The following is a 22,578-nucleotide window of genomic DNA, read 5'->3' on the forward strand; positions in this document are numbered from 1 at the left end:
TATTCAAAATATATTCCTTATCTCTTTCATCTGAAGAATAGATTTCAGCTTAGATCATTGGGAGCTTTTATGTAATTTAACTTTTTTTTCGGTATGAGAATGCAAATTAAGACAGGGGAGGAAGATTTTGCATAATTATTAGTTTAAAAACATTTAGTTTAAGCCTTAAGACTTAGTGAAAGAAATAGGTTGCATTAGCTGACAACTTACAGTACAGGGTGAAAACAAGAGGCAGGCAGCTTCCTATGCCAAGGCAGACTTTTTCTCAAACTAAGTTTATGGCAGCAAAGTACTTTGGTAAGATCCATCGGGCTTTTTATTTACTCATTCATTGACATTTGCTGGATTCTTTAGAGAGCACTGGAGAAGAGGCTAACCTGTATTTCTTTCTTTAGTCATATTTCCTTTAATTACTTCTATTGTGGCTTATTCTTTCAACTGAAGAGTAAAAATGCCTTTTTCTTCCCTAGTGATTTTGTACAACTGTGCTTTGCCTGTGACACTGCAGCTGGCTTTGCAACAGTCTGTGCCTTAATGGATTAAACTATTTTCTGAGGGAATGGTAGAATAATTTGTTTTGCCTTTAACTAAGCTTGTAATTTATACATATATATATACATATAAAACATACATACAGCATGGTTAAAATGGAGATTTCTAATACAGTATTGTGGCATCATGTCTTGTAATGGCTGTATTAAAGTGAAATACAGGAGTTGCTACTGATTTTTATGTAAACTTTGATGTTGAATCATTTTAGAAATCAGTCTTTTTAAAGCTAGCTGTGTTTAAAAACCATATTTTTAAAATCTTAGAGCCTGCATTGTGAGCGTGGTTCAGCCCTCGATGACAGAATTGGATTTATTTACCTGGTTTCAATCCTCCTGCAAAAGGAGGTTGTTTCTGGGTTTCTCTTTGTCCCAGGAAGTATTTCACAGGTTTCAGTGGTACCTGCAGTTTCACTCGCTGCCAGAAGCCTGTTTCTCTTCCCCGTCCCTGGCCAGGAATTGCTGTCAGACTTTTAAAATACTAGAGTCTTTTTAGTACTTTTAAATCTTAACCACACGTCTTATTTGCTTGTGCTCAAGCCCTGGAAGTTCTCACTGACTTCTGTGCCAGAAAATGATTTGTGTGGGAAACAGGCTGTGGGATAAAATTTGACGTGATTTTCTACATGTTACATGCTGTAGCTGAGCTCATAAACATAAGAAAGTGTTATTCAGGGCTTTTTACGCTTGTTGAACGACAAAGAATATCTGGTAACTAAGTCTTTTTCCTGGTTCCTTTTGAATAGAATTCGGATTTATTAACACTTATAGCTGAAGTACTTCTCTAAATCAAAATGAGAAGTTCACACTGTAGGAAAGCTGAATTTAAAATACTGATTGTTCTCTGCCTATTCATAATGCAGTATATTTAAGGAAGTCATTCTCTAAAAGGAAAACACTTTCCAAGCCACTTCAACAATGAATTTTCATAAAAATCAACATGGAAAATGCACATTTTTGAAATGTATTTTGACACATTGTAAAGATTTCCAGCAGAGAACTTCAAACTTTAGAAGAGAAATACATTTGAGAGAAATTCTTTCTGCTGTCCTCACCTGTTCTCCAAAAGGCTCATGCAAGGCAAAAAACTGAATAAACTAAACCCCAGAGCCTATATAGCACAGGGTACATGTGATGTGCTAAAAGGAAGAGATGTCTGAAATCATACTGGCCGTGATTGAATGTTCTACAAATATGTCCTATATTTGGTGTATTTATGCACAAGGCACCTTACTTCAGCCACCTTTGGGAGCAGTTTTAACACACTTACATGTGTTGCACTCAGATGTGTTTTGCATTAGCAAACTAATCCTTTAAAACTACTTCCTGGGTGGATTTTAGGGTAGGTTCTTTATAATGCAAAATTTTTCCATCAAAATGGTACTGGTATGTGCAAGAATTTGATTCTGGCATAGAAGATTAAAGAGTTGGACTTGTTCTTTGAGCTGAAAGTCAGTGAAGATGGGTTCTGGGTGCCCATGAGGGTCTTGGCCACAAGAACTATGTGTTCCTGAAATCATTCTTTTTGTGATGCTTCCTCATTCTGCCAACATCTTAAAAAAAAATTCAGTCAGAAATTAAATTCAGAATAGCTACAGGAGGGATGTACAGTTCTTGCAATGTTGCTGCATATTTCTATTCGTTGGTTTTGTTTAGTATATTTTTGCTAAATCTGCTCGATCTCTCTGTCTTTTTGTGCAGGTTACAAAAGTACAATCTCTTGCAGCCCTTAGGATAGGAACAAGGTACAGAGCAGCAGAAGACCTGGGGTCTGCCAAGGCGTACTCTTGCACTTCTGTGAATATGGACGATTTGAAGCACTTTAAATAGGTGCTGCCTGGTCCGTGAAGAGTTTTTTGGAAGGACCAGGAAGTGCTGTTACAACATTTCATTAATGTTTGGTTCTCTCATGGTCTCTCTAAATCTTTCCTTTGTTGTCTTCCCAGGAGAAAACGAGCTTTTTGAAGTATTTAAGCTGTTGTTCTTCCCAGAAAAACAGGAAATAATACTAATATGTTAATCTTTACCATGTAATGGGATGTGCTACAGTGAATGATGTGATCCTACAAAGTGCTTGTAGGCTTTGCCCACAGATGATCTACTGTGGGACTGTATATCCAGCCTGGGTAAAGTCAAGTAAGAAAAGATACTGAACAAGTTTTATTGGTTTTCTACACAATTTCTAATAGCCTTGATGATACATGAATAGTGTCAGGTAATTTTCTAATGTAAAACTCCCAATTTACTATGTCTGTACATACATTTCCAGTGTAAGCACCCCTTGCTACTTGCCTTTTTGTACGCTACGAGGATGCGCATACTGTGTATATGTAACCACGTTCAATTGTGCACCCTGCACAAAAGCCTGAATAAATGAGTTTTAATGCTAATCCCATGAATCACTATTTATTTGATGACCACTGTTATTTATTGCTACTGAATGGGATTTTTTTTTCAGGTCTCTGAGAATTTTGATCCATTTTGTGGCACCAGTCCAGGTTAGTATCTTGTGCTGTGATCAGGTGAGCCATGGGAGGCTTTATTTGCTCTTGAAAGAAAAGATGAGAGCTGATAATTAAGGAAGCTGGTAATCGAGTAGATGGACACCTGTGTTATTCTCAAATTCAGCTAGCATCCCCTGGGAACATACCCAGCCTTGGAAACACTCATGTTCCTTGTGGTGCCTTCTTGCACAATAGCCTCCTGCATGGGACCTATTGGAGAGGATCCAGAGAAGGGCCACAAAATCAATCAGAGGGATGGAGCACCTCCTATAAGGACAGGCTGAGAGAACTGGCATTGTTCAGCCTTGAGAAGAGAAGGCTCCAGGGAGGCCTTATCCCAGCCTAAAAGGGGCCTATAAGAAAGATGGGGAGAGACTTTCTAGCAGGGCCTGTAAGGATTTAAACTAAAAGGGGGCAGATTCAGGCTGGCCATGAGGAAAAGGTTCTTTACAATTAGGGTGGTAAAAAAGATTGCCCAGGTTGCCCAGGTGGTGGATGCACCATCACTGGAGACATGCAAGGCCAGGCTGGATGTGGTTCTGGGCAACGGGATTAGTTGATGGTGGCCGTGCTCATTGGAGGGGGTTGGACTAGATGAGCTTTGAAGGTCCTTCCAACCCAAACTGTTCTATGGTTGGGAACTGTGTGGATAAATCCACTGGAGGACGTGGGTCTGACACAGCGGCTGCCGAAGCGTCACAGCAAGTACCTGGAGTCAGCAGCTGGTACCTGCCCAGGCAGCAGTGGTGCTGGTGCCCTGCAGGGCTCCTGTGGGCCTGGGGCAGCCTTGGTGCTGGCATTGTGCCTGCGTAGGCAGCCCCCATGAGGAGGGGCTGATGCCGGGGGACTGTGGGCAGTGGGGTCTCCATCCTGCAGGGTTTGGAGCCATGTCCCCCACAACCATGACCACAGAGCCTCCCCAGCCTCTGGGGCACCACTGGTTGAAACAAGACCCTGGCTCAGCCCTGGGAGGGCAAGGTTTGGGTTCAGGTTGCAGAGAGGAACATAGAATCCAGAGCTGTGGGATTTTGGGGGGTGCCTTGCACATCTAGGCCAGCGCTGGGGCCTTGGAACCGGCTTACTCAGCACTTGGGTGAGTGTTGAAATGGTTTCTGCAGCCTCCTTCTCCCTTTGTGACCCGTGCAGTGGGTTCGAGATGTTCCTGGTGTGCACCAGGCACAGCAGCCTCTGTGAATTTTCTCTCTGGCCAGATATTAAAGTGTTTCTGCCGCTACTGCCACTTGAAGCAGCCTTTGCCAAGGCTGTGTTTGCTTCAGGTACTAACAGCAAAAGGCAATAGTGCAAATACATCTTCAGTCCAACTGCAAAATGTTCCCAAGGATTTTATTGACTCTTGTGCTGCCTTTGCTGCTGTCTGCCTACGCTGCTTTTTGGCTGCTGTGCTCAGTGTTTGAAGCTCTCTGGTGACTGCCCTGCAGAGGGGGAATTGGGCGAGACAAACTGTGATGTACCTGATCAGCCAGAACTGAAAACAGACCCGTGAAGAAAGTGTATTTGATGTGATGAAAGCTGTGGGCTCTTTCTCGCCACCGGTCGTAGCTTTGTTCAGAATGCAGCTGCTCTCGTCTGCCTGTCACAGATCCATTTGGCTGAAAATCATCACAGTCTTCCATGTGGGGTGACGGTTCTGCCTGGGGGAAGACCACAGGACATTCCTCACTCAGCTCGGGGAAGGGGGTGTCAGGACTTTGCCCTGCTGAAGATGATGCTGTTAGATGGCAGACTGGTGTTTACCTGCAGGTAAATGTCTGTCTGAAGTGTTGTTGTAGCAGAGCTCTGATGAAAAATGCTGTCCTGCAGGGGAGGAAAGAGTGAATTCCATCATGCTTTGAATAGCTGGCATGAAAGAGCTGTGCCTGTCTGTAAAGCAGAAAGCAACTTGTTCACCACTTGAAGTGGTGTTTTCCTTCCTTGTGCCCCTCACCTCTGTGCTGTCTCCACACTGGCGGGTGGCTCTCCTGCTGCGTGCACATGTCCATCATGAGCCTTTGCATTTGTGGCTGCAGCGGTGCCTGGGTCTGAAATCAGCCAGGCTGCAGCTGGCCTCGGCCGGGAGGGCAGTGTCTGGGGTGTAGACACCACAGGCTCAGGGCTGCCTTGCTGCTGCTCCAACGGTGAAGGGCAGTATCAAAAACCTACATTCTTTTTGGGGTTGTTTTCCCAGATTCTGTGACTGAAGTTCTGCTGCCACCCTGCTCTCCATACTTGATGTGCGTGCGATGTTCGGTTAATGCAGCCCGCGCTACATCCCAGCCCTGCAGCCTCCCGCAGCAGAGCTTGTGAGCCCTCAGCAGGAAGAGAAGGTGGTATCCCACTAAATGAGTTTTAAATGTCAAGAGGAAAGGGTTGGGTAAACAAGCTAACGCTCATTAGAAGTCTGATGCAGGTTCAGAGCAGGGTGGCAGCCCCATTTCCCGGCAGCATGTGGCACAGGAATGCTTTCTGGTTTTGCCATGCTGACGTTTTCCTTTCTCTGAAACGATTTTGTAGACACGGCTGCCGGCCATGAGCCGCTGTGCTGCGTCCTGTGCACACAGAGTTCCAGCAGTAATGGAATCACTTTGTCTCAGGAGGAGCCAAGGGGCACTTTTCTTGTATGAAATAAACCAATAAACAGCTCAGCATCATCCCTCTGCTGCTCTGGAGCACCTGCCTCTCCTCAGCTGTAGTGACTGTGAGGAGGCCAGGGCAGAGCCGAGGGGCCAGGTTAGTGCCGAGGGGCACCGTGGTTGGTGCTTGCAGTCAGCTGCAAGTGTCAACTCACGCCAGAGTCACCGGCTGCTGCTGGAGCAGCAAGAGGTGCTGCCATGGTGTGCAAGGGGGCTGCGGTGCAGGATCAGGGAGGGAAACAAGGGCCTGTAGTGACAGGACAAGGGACGATGGCTTTAAACTGACAGAGAGGAGATTTAGATTAGATTAGACATGAGGAAGAAGTTCTTCCTCATGAGGGTGGTAAGGCTCAGGCACAGGTTGCCCAGAGGAGTTGTGGCTGCCCCATCCATGGCAGGGGGTTGGAACTGGATGAGCTTTAAGGTCCTTCCCAACCCAAAGCATTCTGTGATTCTATGAAACACACTGCCAGAGATGAGGATTTTACTACTCAATTCAGGTTTGTTTTGGTTTGGGTTTTGGTGGTGGTGGTTTGTCTGGTTTGGATTTTTGGGGGTTGTTTATTTTTTGTTGTTGGTTGTTTGTTATTTTTGCTTTTTTTTTCCCCCCTCCCCAGCAATAAAAGAGCATTTCTTATTCTGAAATTGGCAAAATATAAATTAAATCCAGGTTTGTGCATGCCTGGAAGCCTTGTATACGTGGATAAAAACCACATTTCCCCCCCCCCCCCCCCCCCTTGCCTCCCAAGCACCCCTGGCATGGCCCCAATACAGTTTTCCCCTTCTGAGGCTCCTTTCCAAGGTGTGGAGTGTTGGGTCACCCAAACCACCACCACAGCTCCAGTTCCAGGGCACAGCTGGGATCGCTGTAAGCCGAGCCTGGCTGACGTAAGGAACCTGCTGGTGAACACCCAGCACCAGTGCCTTATTTCCCACATTCCTCTCTCTTATGCATCACTAGCTCATGTAAATTAATAGTGGCATTTAATTTCCACCATCCCTACCTGCTGCTCTTGGCCAGTGCAACTGCAAGGGGAAAAAAAAGGGAAGCAGCACTGTGTCAGCAGTGTATCTCCTGCCTGCAGTGCACATCTGAAATGGATGAAATGTGGTTTTCTCCTCTCCTGACCCAATCAATGCCTTTAAAAGAACAGCAACTTGCAGGAAAAGCAACCTCTTTTCTACTTAACTTGTCTGGGTGGAGGCTGCAGGTCAGGTCCCTTGTGGACATGCATGTGCGGTCTTCAGTGTCTTCAGACAGCTCTGCTCAGCCTGGTAAACACAGCAGAAGTCATTCACAGTTCCGAGACCATAGATGAGACCATCCTCTACTTATGCTTGGGGGATGTAGCCTCTGCCCTCCAAAACTGCGTTTTGCTGCCAGGTGAATAATGTGATCCTATTTTTAAAAGTGCAAAGTGTGCAGAGGATGCTATTTAATATCCTCATCTACTACTGCAAATAGAAGATTTCTGAATCAGTTATATGGAGACAAAAAGCCAGGGCTTTACAGAGAGACTTTAACCAGCTGGTGAGCAAAACTGGCAGCACTGTGCTGTCAGCAGCCAAGGAAACCTCACCTCAGCATCCATCTTTTCCTGCTGGAGACATGATCACGCATCCTGAGCCCTCCCTCTGTTTATACGGATGCTCTTTGCTCAAGCTCCAAGCAGTGATTCACTGAGAACAAAACAAACAGCACTTCAGAATATGAGGTATGTCCATGCTGTGAGCACGAGGGCTCAGCAAAGCTGAAGGTGATAGGAGCACCTGGGCCAGCAATAGCCCAGCCTGGCTCCTGACAGAAGCGCAGCAGAGGTGCCCATTTGTTGGAGCGCAAGCAGCTTCACACCAGAGCCTGCAAAGGAGCCACCACCTAGAGCCAAGCAGCATGTCAGCGGTGGTGCAGGCAGCACTGGTGTTTCTGGGATGCGACCACCTTACCCTGTGAGCCAGGGCTTCCCACCTCATGCACTGCATACAGCTTCCCATCACTCCTCCACTGCGCTGCTGATGTGATCAGTCATGGGTCGTGCACACCATGATGAGCTCCAAGAGCGGCATCCCCAGGGATTGTCATATTCCCACCCGGCTGCTGGGGAGGGACCGTCACACCTTGCTCCAGTGCCTGCATGTGCCCTGAAAGGCAGCACAGTCATAAGGATAGACTCAGGGTGGGCACAGTAAAGCAGCACATGTCAGAGCTATGCAAAACACATTAAGCAAATAACCAGGGCAACACTATGGGGTTTGGGGTTGCTCATTCTGCCTGCAGTTTTATTACCTGACTTCACCCTTCACTGCATAGCTGGCAGGCTGGTCCTGCACCTGCATGTAGGGCTGGAGAGGGAGGAGAAGGGGTCCCAGCACAGTTGGTGTGGCCCTAGCCAGGCAATGCAGTTTGGCAAAACCGCAATTCAACAGTTCTGTGCAGTTTGAATAGTCGTTTCATCACAGATGAGAAAACTGCAGTATCTTCACATTCATTGGGCAACTATTCTTTTCTGCTCTAAATTCCATTCACCTCACAAAATTCAGAGGTAGGCTACACAATGGAAGATAAATAAATGTGTAGCAGTACTTGAAAGCAGACAGGTCCACCCCTGCCCCATCCCTGGCAGTGTTCAAGGCCAGGCTGGACAGGGCCTTGAGCAACCCTCTCTAGTGGAAGGTGTTCCTGCCCGTGGCAGGGGACTGGACTAGATGAGCTTTGCAATATTTTCCAACCAAAAACATCCTTTGATTCCACAGGCAAAACATGTAAATCCAAATTCTGCTACTAACTGACTTATGTGGCTACTTAACCCCAGTTTTCTCAGTAAGCAACATCAGGGGGAAGTGACTATTAAATAGGATTTACTACATTAAAAATGAACTGATAATCTATAATCATTTCTATGTTTGAAACTGTTTAAATTTACTCAAAGCAGTTCTATTGTGCAGGCAGGAACAAAAAGCTGTCTGTAATTCACTGCTAACTGCTATCGAGATCTATTTATTCCTCTCTATGAAATAAAACCAGCCCATCAGTGAGGAAAATGAATCTTTATTTTGTTTTCTCTAAAAGCAGAATCCATGTACATGTTTTTCTGTATGGTTTAGAAGGTGGTTTTAAGATGTGAATAGTCACATCACAGAAAAAACACAGACCAACCAGTGCAGGAAGGAAGAGCCAGTTTGACAATTGCTTTATCAAGCTAGTGCAAACATTGTTTTTAACTGATGTTTTTGCTGGAGCGGACTTGAGGACAGTATCAAAATCTCACCTACTCAACACAAGTACAGAGAAAAGGAGGGGAAAAGGTTCTACAAAACACTATTATTGCTGCTGTAGCTGCATTTCTGTTTCCTTGCAGGATGTACTATGCTGGTAAAACAGTTTCTAACTATCAGTTTCATTAAGAATGTCATTCAGATAAATAAAAAGCAACCAACCAGCCAACCTAACGTGGTAAACTAGACTTCATCTGAGACCACGGGAAAAAAGGTTCTACAAAAGGCCAAGAGGTTTTGGTTTGCAAGGTGAAGAGTAGATTTTCCACCTTTGAAACACTGCGGATGGACGTGCTTAAACATCTGCATAGTTTTGGTTCATAAGTGTTCTAAGGACCACAGAGTGCAATCCTGGCTGAACAACCTGTCAGCACCAGTGAGATCTCACCTCCTTCTGGGAGCAGGCAGCTCCCGAGATGGGCTCCAGATGCGCTCCTCAAGGCCCAGCCTTCCTGCACTTACACACAGGCCAGCTTTACTGAGGGCTTCCCTTGCACCACTGAACTGGCTGATGTGAGTGTGCTGGACCCAGGCAGACGGGTAAGTGTGCAGGAGCCTGGGCCCTGCAGTGGCTATGAAGTCTAAGAGAGGGGATGAGAACTATTGCAGTCATTTATGTTAAAGTGTAGACAGAGTAATAAACACTTCAAGCACAAGTCATGACAACCCTTTATGACCTGAAAATGGAAGCTGGGAAACTATTTAAAGCATATTTGTACTTCAGAGCAGCACACAGTATTTGATAGTGCCTGTATAAAGATCTACCACATAGCTCACATGTACCCGTGTATTACTTTGTAAAGCACTGTAAGAAAAACCCAACATAGAGGAGGATGGTTCACATGCAAACAGACGTGTCCTGTGTGATTAGGTGATGAGATCACCAGTTTCTGATGAAACCGTAAGATGTACGAAATGCATTCTAGAATACGTCAAGATGAAGTCTGAACATCTTACGTGTTACCTAGCAAAAGGTTAGCTGGAACAATCATTTAACACAGATGATTTTAAGGCTAGTTACATGGTTTGTCTAAACAGGATGCACATGCATATTTAATCTGAACAAAATTCTTAAACTGCACTTCTCTGAAATTCACAAAGCATATAAAATGCACAATTTGACATTTATAAAACCTCAGCCCTTTTATAAAAACCAAAACAAGGCAATTGAGTTTTAAGTTTAAATCTATTGTTTTTTCTTCTCAGCAGTCTTAGTTCCTATGATTAAAAAAAAGGCAAAAAAAAAAATCCCAACCCAAACCAGCACTTCACCACAGCCTCGTAACGCAAGGAATAAATTAGCAAGAGTCACTGTAAATCAAAATAAATAACTTCTCCATTATTTTTATTTAAACAAACGGACTCTTTAATTGCACAGTATTTTAAATTCTCAGTAGCAGTGAAAAGTCATTTGGGCATTTTTCTAAATGCTCCAGAGAGTATGAAAGCATTGTGTCTCCTGTTTCAAGCTTTACACATCAAAAATACCTTGGTCAGACCATCAGCCGATAGAGCTGACAGATGTTTTGGTAGTCTCTTCCTGTGGCAGGATGCTGTGGTATGTCTCACCCGAGGCGTTCACCCTGCCAGGGCAGTCGTGCCCAGCCCTCTGCTCCAAGTGAGGTATTCTGGTTTACACCCAAAGCTGTGATGGGGTTGGAAAAGCATTCACCGTTAGCTATGATGTTCACAGAGAAGATCACCAACAGCTCGGTAACAGTCCACGCACTCCAAGGCTGTGGGAGTCCCTCTCAAGGGCTTCACCTGACCGGCATCCCTTCTTTTTGGGGTGTCACACAAACACATCAGGCTTGTGGCTCTCTCCAGAGCTCTTCTGCAGTGGAGGACCAAGCTACAATTCAGACATACCACAGAAAACAGGACACCTGAAAAGATATGATCTTACATCTGACTATTAGCAGTAGTCTTAAACCCACTTGCCAAGTATATGTGAGTGTGTGTATCTATATGCACACTCGTATTTGTCTGTTTAAAAAAAAAGACAAGTGATTAATACTGTCACAGCCTGGCACACTGAGCTCCAAGTTACGTATTCAAGGGACATACCTAAAAACTCTTAAATACTGGCAATGCACTGTTGTATACAAAACAATTGTGGGCAGATGCCTAATGTAAATGTGCATTCAAAATACTGTGAATCTATACGCCACTGCTGATGTACCTGTAACAGCTCAGGACTGCATCTAAAAATACAGAGTTTCTGCTAAGTATCAAAACAACTCTCAAGTACTGAAGGCAAGGGAAAGTGTTGCCCTCTTTAAGAAGGTGGGACAGGCCTAATTCTGAGGTACTTAATCCTCCGCTGCAATTCTAGCACTCCGCTGTGGCAGAGGCAGTACCACTGCACTACCTGTACTGTTTAAGTAACACGGGATGTTACAGTTCAATTCTCATCAACACGATTACATTGACAAATGTAGTATTCTGCCAGTATCTTTGTATTCGTATTTATTACTGGTGTCCTCTCTAAAGGTTGTTAAATATATAAACCGATTTCTTCATTGTGGAGGAGTTCACATGCAGCTCCTCATTTCACCATTATCACAGCAAAACCAAAGGAAATACCAAGGCCAGTGTTCTGTCCACAGTAAATCTGCTCTACCCAACAAAACAGAGTCTAAGGGGAACTAGCACATCATTGCACAACATTAAAACCACCAAATTACTCCTGTTCTTATACTTTTAAAGCGTTTTCAGTGCTTGAGTACAAAACACAGAACCTATGACAAGAATTGTCCAGCAATCAACACACTTTCGGGGATTCGATACTGCATTTAATGTACACAGTCAGTACTGACAACCCGGGACTGGGCGCTGCAGCACACAGTCCCACGTCTCCTTGCACCATTTTAACAACGTGGCTAAGCCTGCGCATCCAGTACTCTAGATGTACTGCTACATGTACACGGTAGGAAGCATTCTGATGCTCACGTGGCAGGGAAAAAGACAAAATGCCTCTGTTTGTTACACACACAATGTTTCTGCTCATGCTTAAAGGAATTCAACTTTCAGCAGAAGTAAATTCCTACATAAAAAATAAATGTAGAAACCCATTAAAACCACAAATATAACAACTGCATTATTAAAACAGCTGCATCTACACTATGGTGTAGTACGTAGTGTAATTCAATTTAAAACAATCTTAGTGTACAACTAAGATGAGACCCATTTCCCAGTCCAAACCTCAGCATCAGCACTGCATCGATCTCCACATTAAAACATGCTCTACCGGTGGCGACCAACCAAATCCAGGGAAAAACTGTTGGCAGAGGTGACAAGGTCCTCTCCCTAACCAGACAACGCACGACAGATGGCACAGAGCCCCTCCAGTATCGCTGCAGGGACGGGCAGTGGCAGATCCCGCAGAGCATCAGCAGTGGAAGCTGCAAGAGCACTACGTCCTGAATTGGTTTGCTGAACATGGTTCAGATTATTGGATATGTCTATAAGCACAATGCCCTTTAGAAGCATTTACTGTATACCTAAAACCTACTTGCTGCAACACATGGTGTCGCACAAGTAGTGAAAACGTCTTCGTATTCAAAGGTGCTTGGACATCATTTTTAGGCAGCATTTTACCTTTATTTTAGTTGAGTTCCCACTACAAAGATTTTAGAAGGAAGAAGATGCCAATAGTTTCTTGTTTTTCTTTTTGTTATGTGAAATTGCAACAGACACCTAAATAAATATCTACTGTCACTTTCCTACGTCTATCCTATGTCTGAAATCTCTATTTTTTAAATAAGGGATAAAATGTTGCCCAAAAGACTAGTTATACATTTGTGTTTCTACTAAATCTACAAATCAAAATAGTTCTCAGTTAAAAAGATACAATTTGTATCAACAGTAAAAGGTAGTTTCTGGTTCTTCAGGGCCTTACTTTAAATTCCAGCAAGTACACCAAAATTATCAGCAGTAATAGTGTAAACTAGTGATTTGGTTTTTTAACACTGAACATCATTACAACGGATGGAAACCTAAAACTCTCGGCAACCGACAATGTCACGTAAGTACATCTGACATCAATTGCAAAATCTATTTCTATTGTATATCTCTAAAAAAGCTTACGAGGTGCTAGTAAAACCCATGACTTAAAACCAGAAATATCCCTTACTAATACTAAAACAGACTCAGTTTGTCTGTTTCTAAAACTACAATATCTGTGGCAAGAATCAGGCCTATGTGATCCAACAGGCCGAAAACTAACTTCAAGAACACATACAGTATCTTCTCTCCCCACAATCCTCCCCTCCCCACTGAAACAGAACGGAAAATAAGCAGTTTAAGTTATTATTCTGAGCTACAATATCATACCATAGTGCAGTTAATAAATGTTGCATATCCTCAACACACAAAACCTTTTCAGGCCAGCCTTTATAAATAGCAAGAAAAATCGAACAGTATCTTAAATATAAAACTTGCATTGAGATAATTAAATTCATTTAAAAACAGGTAAATATTTTATGAAAAGCGTATTTTATCCAGTACACTTGTGCAGCAACACAAAGAAAAACCCACATAAAACTACTAAATGGGATCTTATGATTTCAGGGCGCCTTCTCCTCACCAGAAATACATAGAGATTGGTAACAACACACAGGAACGGAAACAGGGGAGGCTGGTTTCGGGGAGGTTCTGAGCATTTGCAGCTTCTGGCAGGTTCAAAGGGGGCTGCAAATTCCCAGCAGCTTTGAAAATCAGGCAATAAGGCTTTCACCTTATCCATAAATAGTAAACAAAAAAACCCACCAACCATTTTTTTTCCTCCTCTGATTGCACCTGATCTTACTAATAGACTGCATCAACAAAACATGTAACTATTTAAAGAAAACAAAGCAAGCAATGAAAGTGCCATACTGTAAATTACCAATATATTCTTACCCATTTCACTGTTAACTGGTAACTCAATTATTTGTTTAAAAAAACAAAGTCAGTGCTGTTGCAAATCTTTGTTTCCTATAAATAATTATAGCATAAAAAAGCTCACAAAAACAAACAAACAAACAAACAAACATAGATACTTATGGTGTTGTAAAAAGTTCAAAAACTTGGCTTGAAAATTGCCTGCCAGAAGTAGCAAAATCCTTTCTGCAGGTTGTTTTAATACCACACAGACCAAGGACAAACATTCAGCAAGTTAAAAACGAAAACAAAAATCCCAACAACATGTAACAAGAATAGAAAGTGCTGCATATAAACCCCTGATGCACCAAAGATTATAACCAGAGACCACAGATTATTTTTATACATATATATATATTAATTTAAACTGGAACATTTTCCAGATGTGAAAATAGCCATTTAAAAAATTTCAAACTAGAACACAAAACATATCTGGTACTTCCAATGCATGGGGCTATACATACAGACTCCATGATACAGTATTTCACATAAACGGATTACTATATAACCTCCTTGCTGAGAAGGAGATCCCAAATGCTATTGTAGCAAACCTCCCTCAGCATTAGAGCTGAGCTGAAAACTACTAGACACCACAAAGATGTATCTTCTCTCAATAACCCAGCTGAGATTTTTCCATTAAGATGGCTGCAGCGAGCTGCTGAGCGTCCGTCACATGAGGGTTCTTCTTCATAACGATCCTCACAAGATCAGGGGGGAAGATGTTGCAGAGGTTAATGTAAACCTTCTCCCGTGTGTCTTGGTGCCTTGGAGGGTCTTGAGGGATTCCACAGTAAGGTACACGCCAGGTCTGGTCCTGCTGTTCAGGTAAGCTTTGGAAGGCAAACTGCTCATAACACGGCTGTGTGGGGTTACTTGACAAGGAGTAGGTCTGGCGGTAGCCATATGCATCCATCCCATAACTCTGCCTATCCCAGCTTCCAAGCCCATCTTGGCCAGAATAAGGCTTTCTGTGTCTTAATGGAGAATTATCATATAAACGTGAGTCTGAAATGCTGTCTATTCTTGTGGACACAAGGGCTCTCCCCAGATGCATGGTCTTTGTGTGTGATGAACTCTGAGATGCAGAGTAGTCATTGGGACAACTAGAACGAGCACCAACTGTTGGATGCTGCAGATGCACAGCCATGTACGGAACTGGAGGTTTGTGGTGATGCTTTGGTTCTTCATGACTATAGTTTTGCACTCGTGCAAGAGGCTCATGGTAGCTCTGCAGGAAAGGCTGAGTGTTAAGGCGGCCATGGGGGTGCATATGTTGGCACTTCAAGTTCTCCTCCAGCTGTGGGTCAGGAGAACTCATGTAAGAGCGATCGCTGTAACCCATGTAGGAATCACTACTGCCACAGCTAATGCTCCCTTCACTGCTGCAGTCAGAAGCTACAGAGCTAATTCTATAATCTGTGTCCAAGGAGAAGCGCCTCTCAGGACTACGTGGACCAGATATACTTAGATTTGAATATGCACTCAGCATAGAGTAATAACCTACATCCACAGGAGACTCACATTTTGGATACTGGTCATAAGGCATTGGTGTTCCGTGATTTTTGGTTGCCATCATCACTGTAGAATACTGTCCCTGTGGTCTTTGATCCTGAGGTGGGAAGTGAACTCCGGATGGAAGGCCATTAGTTAAAGGTGCAGTACTTTGGGGTTTTGCAGCAGAGGAACTTGGTATGCTAACTAAAGAAGGTACAGACCTGGTTTCCAACTTGTTTTTGGTGGGAAGCTTTTCCTCCAAGTCTTGATAGACTTGAGTCCTTATACTAGGATCTGATTGCCTCTTTGGAGCAGCACGTTTCAGCTCAGAAATGCCATCATTTTTAGTGCTACAGGGAACACTATTGCTTTTTACCAGTCCTCCCTCACTCGTAGTTTTGGCAGCTGTGCTTCTAGACATGGCACGAAGTTCATCAGCTACAGATCGCTGAGGCTGATTTCCTCTTTCTGGATGATAGTATTTGCATTTGTGTCCATAGGTACATTTCTTCCCTATTAATACAAACATAAACAGACAAAAAAACATAATCAACCAAAATCTGTTAATAATCAAACAGAAGAAATGTCCCTAATTTACAGTTTTACTGATGACTGAAAGATCTTGCAAATGGCTTTGTGTAACACAGGGTGAGATCTAAGATCTTCTCTTTGTATTTGAGAAAAAGAGGCAATGGCAGCGTGCCGCAACTAATGCTCTCAGAATGCAGGCCAACACAAACAGACACACTGTGAGCTGAACATGACACTGTCAGTCTGCCTGTACACACCTGCTGTATTGGGCCAAGGAGATATACAGGCAGAAAACTTAACAGGAAAATCCCAAGAGTCATAAGACCAGCAGGTCTCAGATCAGTCAAAATGGTGGTGTGCCTGTAGGGATGCTCAGCAGCCAAAGTTCAGACAGATCAGTCAGTTTTCTGGAAGAAAATTACATGTCTTATGACCAAATCACATTACAAAAGGGCTTTCTTGAGCCTGCAGAATTTAGGTGCTGTTTTGGATCTATTCCTACAAATGATTAATAAATTTGCTCTGTTAGTTCAACTAGCAGAGAGAAATGTTCTCTTAACTAGCACATGAAAATAAATCACCTCACTTCACACTATCAGCTCAGCATTCCAACCATTTCAACTAGGCTAAAACAACAGTGTAAAAACCTCTGTTGAAAAGCATTTTGGCAGTGTTAACATAAAGCAGGACCTTGCCCACAGTCCTGGCAGGGCACAAAACTGACAAATTAAATCAAATTACCATAGGGACATGGTTGCTTCTTATGTTCTGGTACAATAGGCTTCTTCCTAAGAAAATTGTCCAGACTTGGCCCATGGCGGCCAAGAGGATCATCAGGAGGCATAAATCTATAAAGCAAAACAAAAAGTATTGTGGAAGCAAATAAGCCTTTTCGTATTCCTCATGCAATGATCAAGAACCTCATGACTATGTCCTACACCATAACATGCCATGCTGACATGTTTAAGACTGGGTATTTTGAGAGGTGTTTTGAAATGCCACTTTTCTGCTGCAGGTACTACCTGAGAGGTAAGTTACGGAAACAGGCACCCCTAGTCTGCTTCAGACACCTTTAGTCTAGCTCAGCTGACTGCTCTGCATCAAAAAAGCAGGGCTGCACACAACCCATTCCTAAATCAAAGTAAGGGCAGCAATACAGAGTTGAAACCCCACAAACAACTCTGCAAAACTGCTGACTGTCCATGACTCTTGCTCCAGAACCTAAGCACTCAAATCCAAGTGTCTGCTTCAGAGAGTGCAGTGGTAACTGCAGTTGACCTGTATGCCAGGGTAGGAAGACACCATAGATGTATCTAAGCAGACAGCTGAAATAAAGACCTCCTGAAGGTCATTCCAACATGGAGTTTTCTAGGATTTAGGAGTCTAACCACAAGCGCTCAGAAACGCTGGCTCAGTGTATCAAAAGAACTGGAATATTATACCATAGCATGCATTAAATATACATTGGCATACACCAAAAGAAGAAAAAAATAGCATAAACAAATGTATTGTTATAAAAAAGCCAAATCAAAAACCAAAGTTTGAGTACTTTTCATCAGAAGATCCAATCTGTGATCTACTATTTTCTCCTGTTTTCCTACATGTACCTAATGATTTGGGTGTAACACAGGAGAGTCATACAAGTCTTTGCATTGTCCCTTCCTCAGTTACTGTAGGGGCACATAAAGATAGAATGACTTACTTGTCATTAACAAATGAATACATCAGCAAGCGTTCATCTATGAACTTCTTCCATTCAGGCTTTTCATTAGCTAGATCCCTGTAGTTATCATTGGAAACAATGATGCCATCTGACTCAAAGGCCAACTTCACTATAAATCGGTCATCATAGCATACCACCCTTCTCCCTTGCACTCGGCGGGATGGTGTGAACACAAGAATCTTCTCCTTTTCTAATTTACGCAAGATTTCTTGATCTACAATAAATAAGAATAGAAAGTTGAAAAGAAAAATAGGTTTGTTTAATCACCACAGACAGATCAGATTTGAGGAAGACAATCCAAGCACTTAGGACTAAATATGATCTTAAAAGTCTCTTCCAACTTACTTGATTCTATATTCTATGTCTTAAATGGTTGTATTTCAGCAGATGATATCTGGTATATGGTATGTGAAGTTACAGTCTGCAGTCAACTGGCAATACTTTCAAAAAAGCCCGCAAAGAAATCAAAACCTCCTGTTCCACACCATTTCTCTAAGACTAACACAGAGGACCTTGTTCATGCTACTGTGGTTCAAAAGAAACACGATTTATCAAAACACCTGTGAAAAACTTCTCTCACTGAAGGGGTGCTTTTAAACACTAAGGAATGTTTCAGCAAATAGGAGGGCTACACCCAAGTACAGCCAAGGATTTCCCATTACTGAGCTCCTTGGTAAAGACAGACCTCTTCCTTCTCTTTGTGGTACCCTGCAAGAAATATCTTTTGAAATAATTCCAATACCTCAAGTTAATGGAATTACCCTGCCCACACAGAGACGCGCTCTCCTGCGAAGGTGTCACTGCTAATACCCACACAGACTAAAAAAGTCTGCATTCTGTACAAGCACTTTGGCTCTTCACAAATACTAACAGCCCCCCCCCTAAAAAGAGCTCCGATGTCATCTCGTAACGAACAGCAAATAAATGTTTTGAGTTGTTTTTTTTCTTTTTTTCTTTTTTACCTCCAGTAATACTTCAGAATGTATCTTTCCTGGAATGGTTTACACATTTATATATAAGGTCCTATCAAATCCAAAGAGTTTTCTCTCTAATCCTACTAAATAAGCATATTTAAGATTTTATGTGGCTCCTTCTTATCCTACACAGTCTGTCAACCACCAATCCGAATGCATTTTCTCCTTCTTTGTGTGGAATCTGGAGATCACGAGCAGCTCTGAAAGATGGACTCAGAATACTAAGGTGGAACAGAGCTTACCTGTGATAAGAGCATCAGGTCTCGACTGTTCTTTTCTCCATGCTGGCACAAACACAGTAACATCCTTGTGGCCTCTTTCCAAAAACCAGTCTACTGCCAATTTGATTCCTCGACAAGAAAATACTTCTTTGTTCCCATGGCTGAAACACATATGAAACTTACTTATTGTATGATTTTGCTTTTCTATGACCATCAATGGAGCACAACAGAACGCCCTACAGCTGCTCTGTGGTTTCTAAAGGCAGCTGGGAGTCAGTCCCAGCCTTCCCCAAAGACTGCCTTCACCTGCAAAATGGTGTGGGATGCTGAATCTGCCCAACATTTTTAGCACCTGTACACAGATTCAGTAAGTAAGGAAAAACACAAGTAGGGAGTGTTAAAAATCCTCACAGCCAAACCAAAACTGGAGGGAAGGAATGCCATCCTGAGGGACCTTGACATGCTTGTGAGGTGGGCTGATGCCAACCTTATGAAGTTTAACCATGTCAAGTGCAAGGTGTAGGCACCTGGGTCGGAGCAATCCCAGGCACAGCTACAGGTTGGGCAGAGAAGAGATTCAGAGCAGCCCTGCAGAGAAGGACTTTGGGGTGCTGGTCGATGAGAAAATGAACATGAGCCAACTTCAGTGTGCGCTCGCAGCCCAGAAAGCCAACCGTATCCTGGGCTGCATCAAAAGGAGAGTGACCAGCAGGTTGAAGGAGGTGATCCTGCCCCTCTACTCTGCTCTTGTGAGACCTCACCTGGAGTATTGTGTGCAGTTCTGGTGTCCTCAACATAAGAAGGACATGGAACTGTTGGAACAAGTCCAGAGGAGGGCCACAAGGATGATCAGGGGACTGGAGCACCTCCTGTATGAAGACAGGCTGCAAAAGTTGGGGCTGCTCAGCCTGGAGAAGGCTGCATGGAGACCTCATAGCAGCCTTCCAGTATCTGAAGGGGGCCTATAGGGATGCTGGGGAGGGACTCTTCATTAGGGACTGTAGTGATAGGACAAGGGGTAATGGGTTAAAACTTAAACAGGGGAAGTTTAGATTGGATATAAGGAGGAAATTCTTTACTGTGAGGGTGGCAAGGCTCTGGAATGGGTTGCCCAGGGAAGTTGTGAATGCTCCATCCCTGGCAGTGTTCAAGGCCAGGTTGGACAGAGCCTTGGGTGACGTGGTTTAGTGGGAGGTGTCCCTGCCAATGGCAGGGGGTTGGAACTAGATGATCTTAAAGTCCTTTCCAACCCTAACTATTCTATGATTCTATGACTCTATGAAAACTATACAGTATAACAGGCACCATGAAGACTCAATGAGGCAAAACAGGAGGCCTGAAATACCAACATGGAAGAGTGCAATGTGTTTAGGAAATGCCAGCAGGTGAGTACTGAGCACCGGTATGCTTAGCAGAGGAGGAGACAGCAAATCCCTGCTACAGGAGTTCTGTGAGGTCCCACCCAAACAATAGAAGAGAGAGAAGGTCTGCAAGGCCAAGGGGATGGCAGGCACTCTGCAGCACAGATTAGTCTCTCTCTTTGGAGAGACTGTCCAAAATCAACACAACAAAACTGAGAATTTGCTCAGTACTGTGCTTCAGAAGGACAAATTGTGTATTAAAAATGCTGTGGAGAGGCAGTTAAGCAGAATCTGATCAGACATAAGCAAAACAAAAGATGTGCGCCTGTTGCACAATAACTGTCTGAGGTAAGGCAAGAGACACAATTATGTCATTTTCTAAAGGCAGATGAGTCCTCAGCCAACTTCTACAGCCAGTTTCAGGCATGACATATTACAAAAGATACAGATGAACTGGAAAGAATCCAAAAGGAAGTAAAACGATACCTATGGGTAAAGGCCGAAGGAAGCACATTTAGTTAATCTGGAGAACAAAAGACAGCCTGTGGAGGAACAAAACAATCTACAATATACAGACGGTAATTAAAATAGAGGACACTGATCAACCATTGGGTGTCTATGGAAAAGTTTTGGTAGCAGGAGGTTGCAGGGCAGACTCTGTAAGAAGAGGGGCTGTCCCACGCCAGGTATGCCCAGCTCTAGCTGGGTTCACAACAGAGAAGGGAATGAGGAACACCAAGGCTAGAGGAGGAGCAGGTACACCCCCAGAGAGACTTGCAGCCTGTGGAGAACACGAAAAGTGCAAGAAAGGAGCAGCAGAGAAAAACTGACATCCCAATCCCAACTGTGCACCACTCGGTGCCCCTCTGAAGGGACTGAGCATCACCTGCAGCTATGACAAGGTGCAGGAGAGGTGTCTGGAGTGAGACTGTGATGAAGAAGTGGTGAGGAAGGATGTTTGCAGTGCAGTGAGCCTGGGAAAAGATGTTTTTCACCCCCTTAAGTATTTTAATGTTTGTCTTGTCTTGCTTCCCAAAACCTGAATCAGTAATTTAATATTTATGTTAACTGGCTATAAATTAAATTCCCCAAGCAGAGTCTGCTTGGCATGCAACAGTCCTTGGTGAGTGATATCCCTGCTGCTGTTTTGACCCATGAGTTTTCTTATTCATGTTCCTCCTGTTTTCTCCCCTGTTCTGCTGGTGCAGAAGCAGCAGCCAACCCACCACAGTTACACCAGGTAAGGGCAGAAAAGTCCTGTAACTAGACTAAGGAACAATCACGATGTACATTACATAAAGCTTTCTATCTGATCAATGGGACAGTCTGTCTATGGATTTCGGGCTCTCCTCAATGGACACTTTGTAGAAGAAATCAGCTGGCTCCTCTGGGCTGTGCATGCACAGGGGGAGACGAGCAAATTCGTGAGGTCTCTCCCAGCCCCACAGCTCTGTGTAGCAGAAGAAACACACAAGCATGGCAGCAAGCCGCTACCTTTCGGTTGGCCAGCTTGATGTGTATAGCAGGTATGCCACAATGTGCTTTCCAGAAAGGTAGAAGACAACTCCTTCATCAGGAGTGATTTGTAAAGGGGACAGTATGATGATGGATAACCACAGGGGTCCGAAAAGTTCCTCCTACTCAAATGTTTTAAGGCAAATAAAAACACCAGAAAGTTATTTAAAAATGTTTTTTTCAGTAGGACCATTCCGAAGTACGTATTTCCAGCTTTCTAAAGCACATCTCTGCTCTGTGTTCCTTGATTTTTTGATACAGTTTGAGTAATTGTGCTATGGATGAAGTGCCACAGTGAGAAAGTGACAAAGTGAGAAAACATTGAAAACAATGTTCAGATTCCAAAAGCCTGTGAAGGAGGTGGCATGAACCTGTGTCTAGGGGTGGAGAGAGAATGAGTCATGGCTAACACCTCTCACAAAGCATCATCCTCAGCAGAGGCTGTGCTGAAGGCCCCAGACAAAAGGAAAAAAAAAAACAAAACAAAAACCAAACCAAAACATAAAAAACAAACAAAAAAGAGGAAAGAAAACAAACAAAAAAAATTGGCCACTACCATTATCTGGATTTAAGTGAGGAGGAACTGTGCTACTTCCTCTTCTACTGATGCTGGAGCTGGGACCTGGAAACATATTAAGATATTATAATCATTGCTGGATATAATAATCAAAAGTTTATACATTTAAGCTGGCACAAGGAACTCCAAGGATAGTTTCAGTCCATCTTCTGTACCTACAGAGCTATTCTAGGAACACTGTAAGGAGCAAGACATCTATGTATATCACTATCCTGCTTAGCTATGGTTATAGGCCTCTGCAATAATACATTCTGTTTTCATCCAATATACCATTACACTATAATGACACTGTAGTAATAAAACA

General features: G+C 43.4%; 2 protein-coding genes and 1 long non-coding RNA gene across 8 annotated transcripts in view; 1 reads left to right on the top strand and 2 right to left on the bottom strand.

Moving 5' to 3' along the window:
- Positions 1 to 2,938, top strand: part of RDX (radixin) — a 47,699-nt gene extending 44,761 nt beyond the window's left edge. For both annotated transcript variants that reach the window (XM_061457746.1, XM_061457747.1), the window contains one exon: positions 2,250 to 2,938. In XM_061457746.1, coding sequence (XP_061313730.1) covers positions 2,250 to 2,286 — 37 coding nt within the window. In that variant the 3' untranslated portion in view covers positions 2,287 to 2,938. The remainder of the gene's footprint in view (positions 1 to 2,249) is intronic.
- Positions 1 to 22,578, bottom strand: part of LOC133271552 (uncharacterized) — a 104,389-nt gene that overhangs the window by 32,666 nt on the left and 49,145 nt on the right. The gene's annotated exons all lie outside the window — the stretch shown is intronic.
- Positions 10,274 to 22,578, bottom strand: part of ZC3H12C (zinc finger CCCH-type containing 12C) — a 47,396-nt gene continuing 35,091 nt past the window's right edge. For all 5 annotated transcript variants that reach the window (XM_061457726.1, XM_061457724.1, XM_061457723.1 and 2 more), the window contains exons 3-6: positions 18,843 to 18,982; positions 17,606 to 17,840; positions 16,645 to 16,751; positions 10,274 to 15,885 (exon numbers count right to left, since the gene is read on the bottom strand). In XM_061457726.1, the coding sequence (XP_061313710.1) occupies positions 14,489 to 15,885; positions 16,645 to 16,751; positions 17,606 to 17,840; positions 18,843 to 18,982 (1,879 nt within the window). In that variant the 3' untranslated portion in view covers positions 10,274 to 14,488. The remainder of the gene's footprint in view (positions 15,886 to 16,644; positions 16,752 to 17,605; positions 17,841 to 18,842; positions 18,983 to 22,578) is intronic.

The sequence above is a fragment of the Pezoporus flaviventris genome, unplaced genomic scaffold, assembly GCF_033815535.1.
Source record: "Pezoporus flaviventris isolate CSIRO_AGI_PZ_B2104156 unplaced genomic scaffold, CSIRO_AGI_Pfla_v1 ptg000025l, whole genome shotgun sequence".
NCBI lineage: Eukaryota > Metazoa > Chordata > Aves > Psittaciformes > Psittacidae > Pezoporus > Pezoporus flaviventris.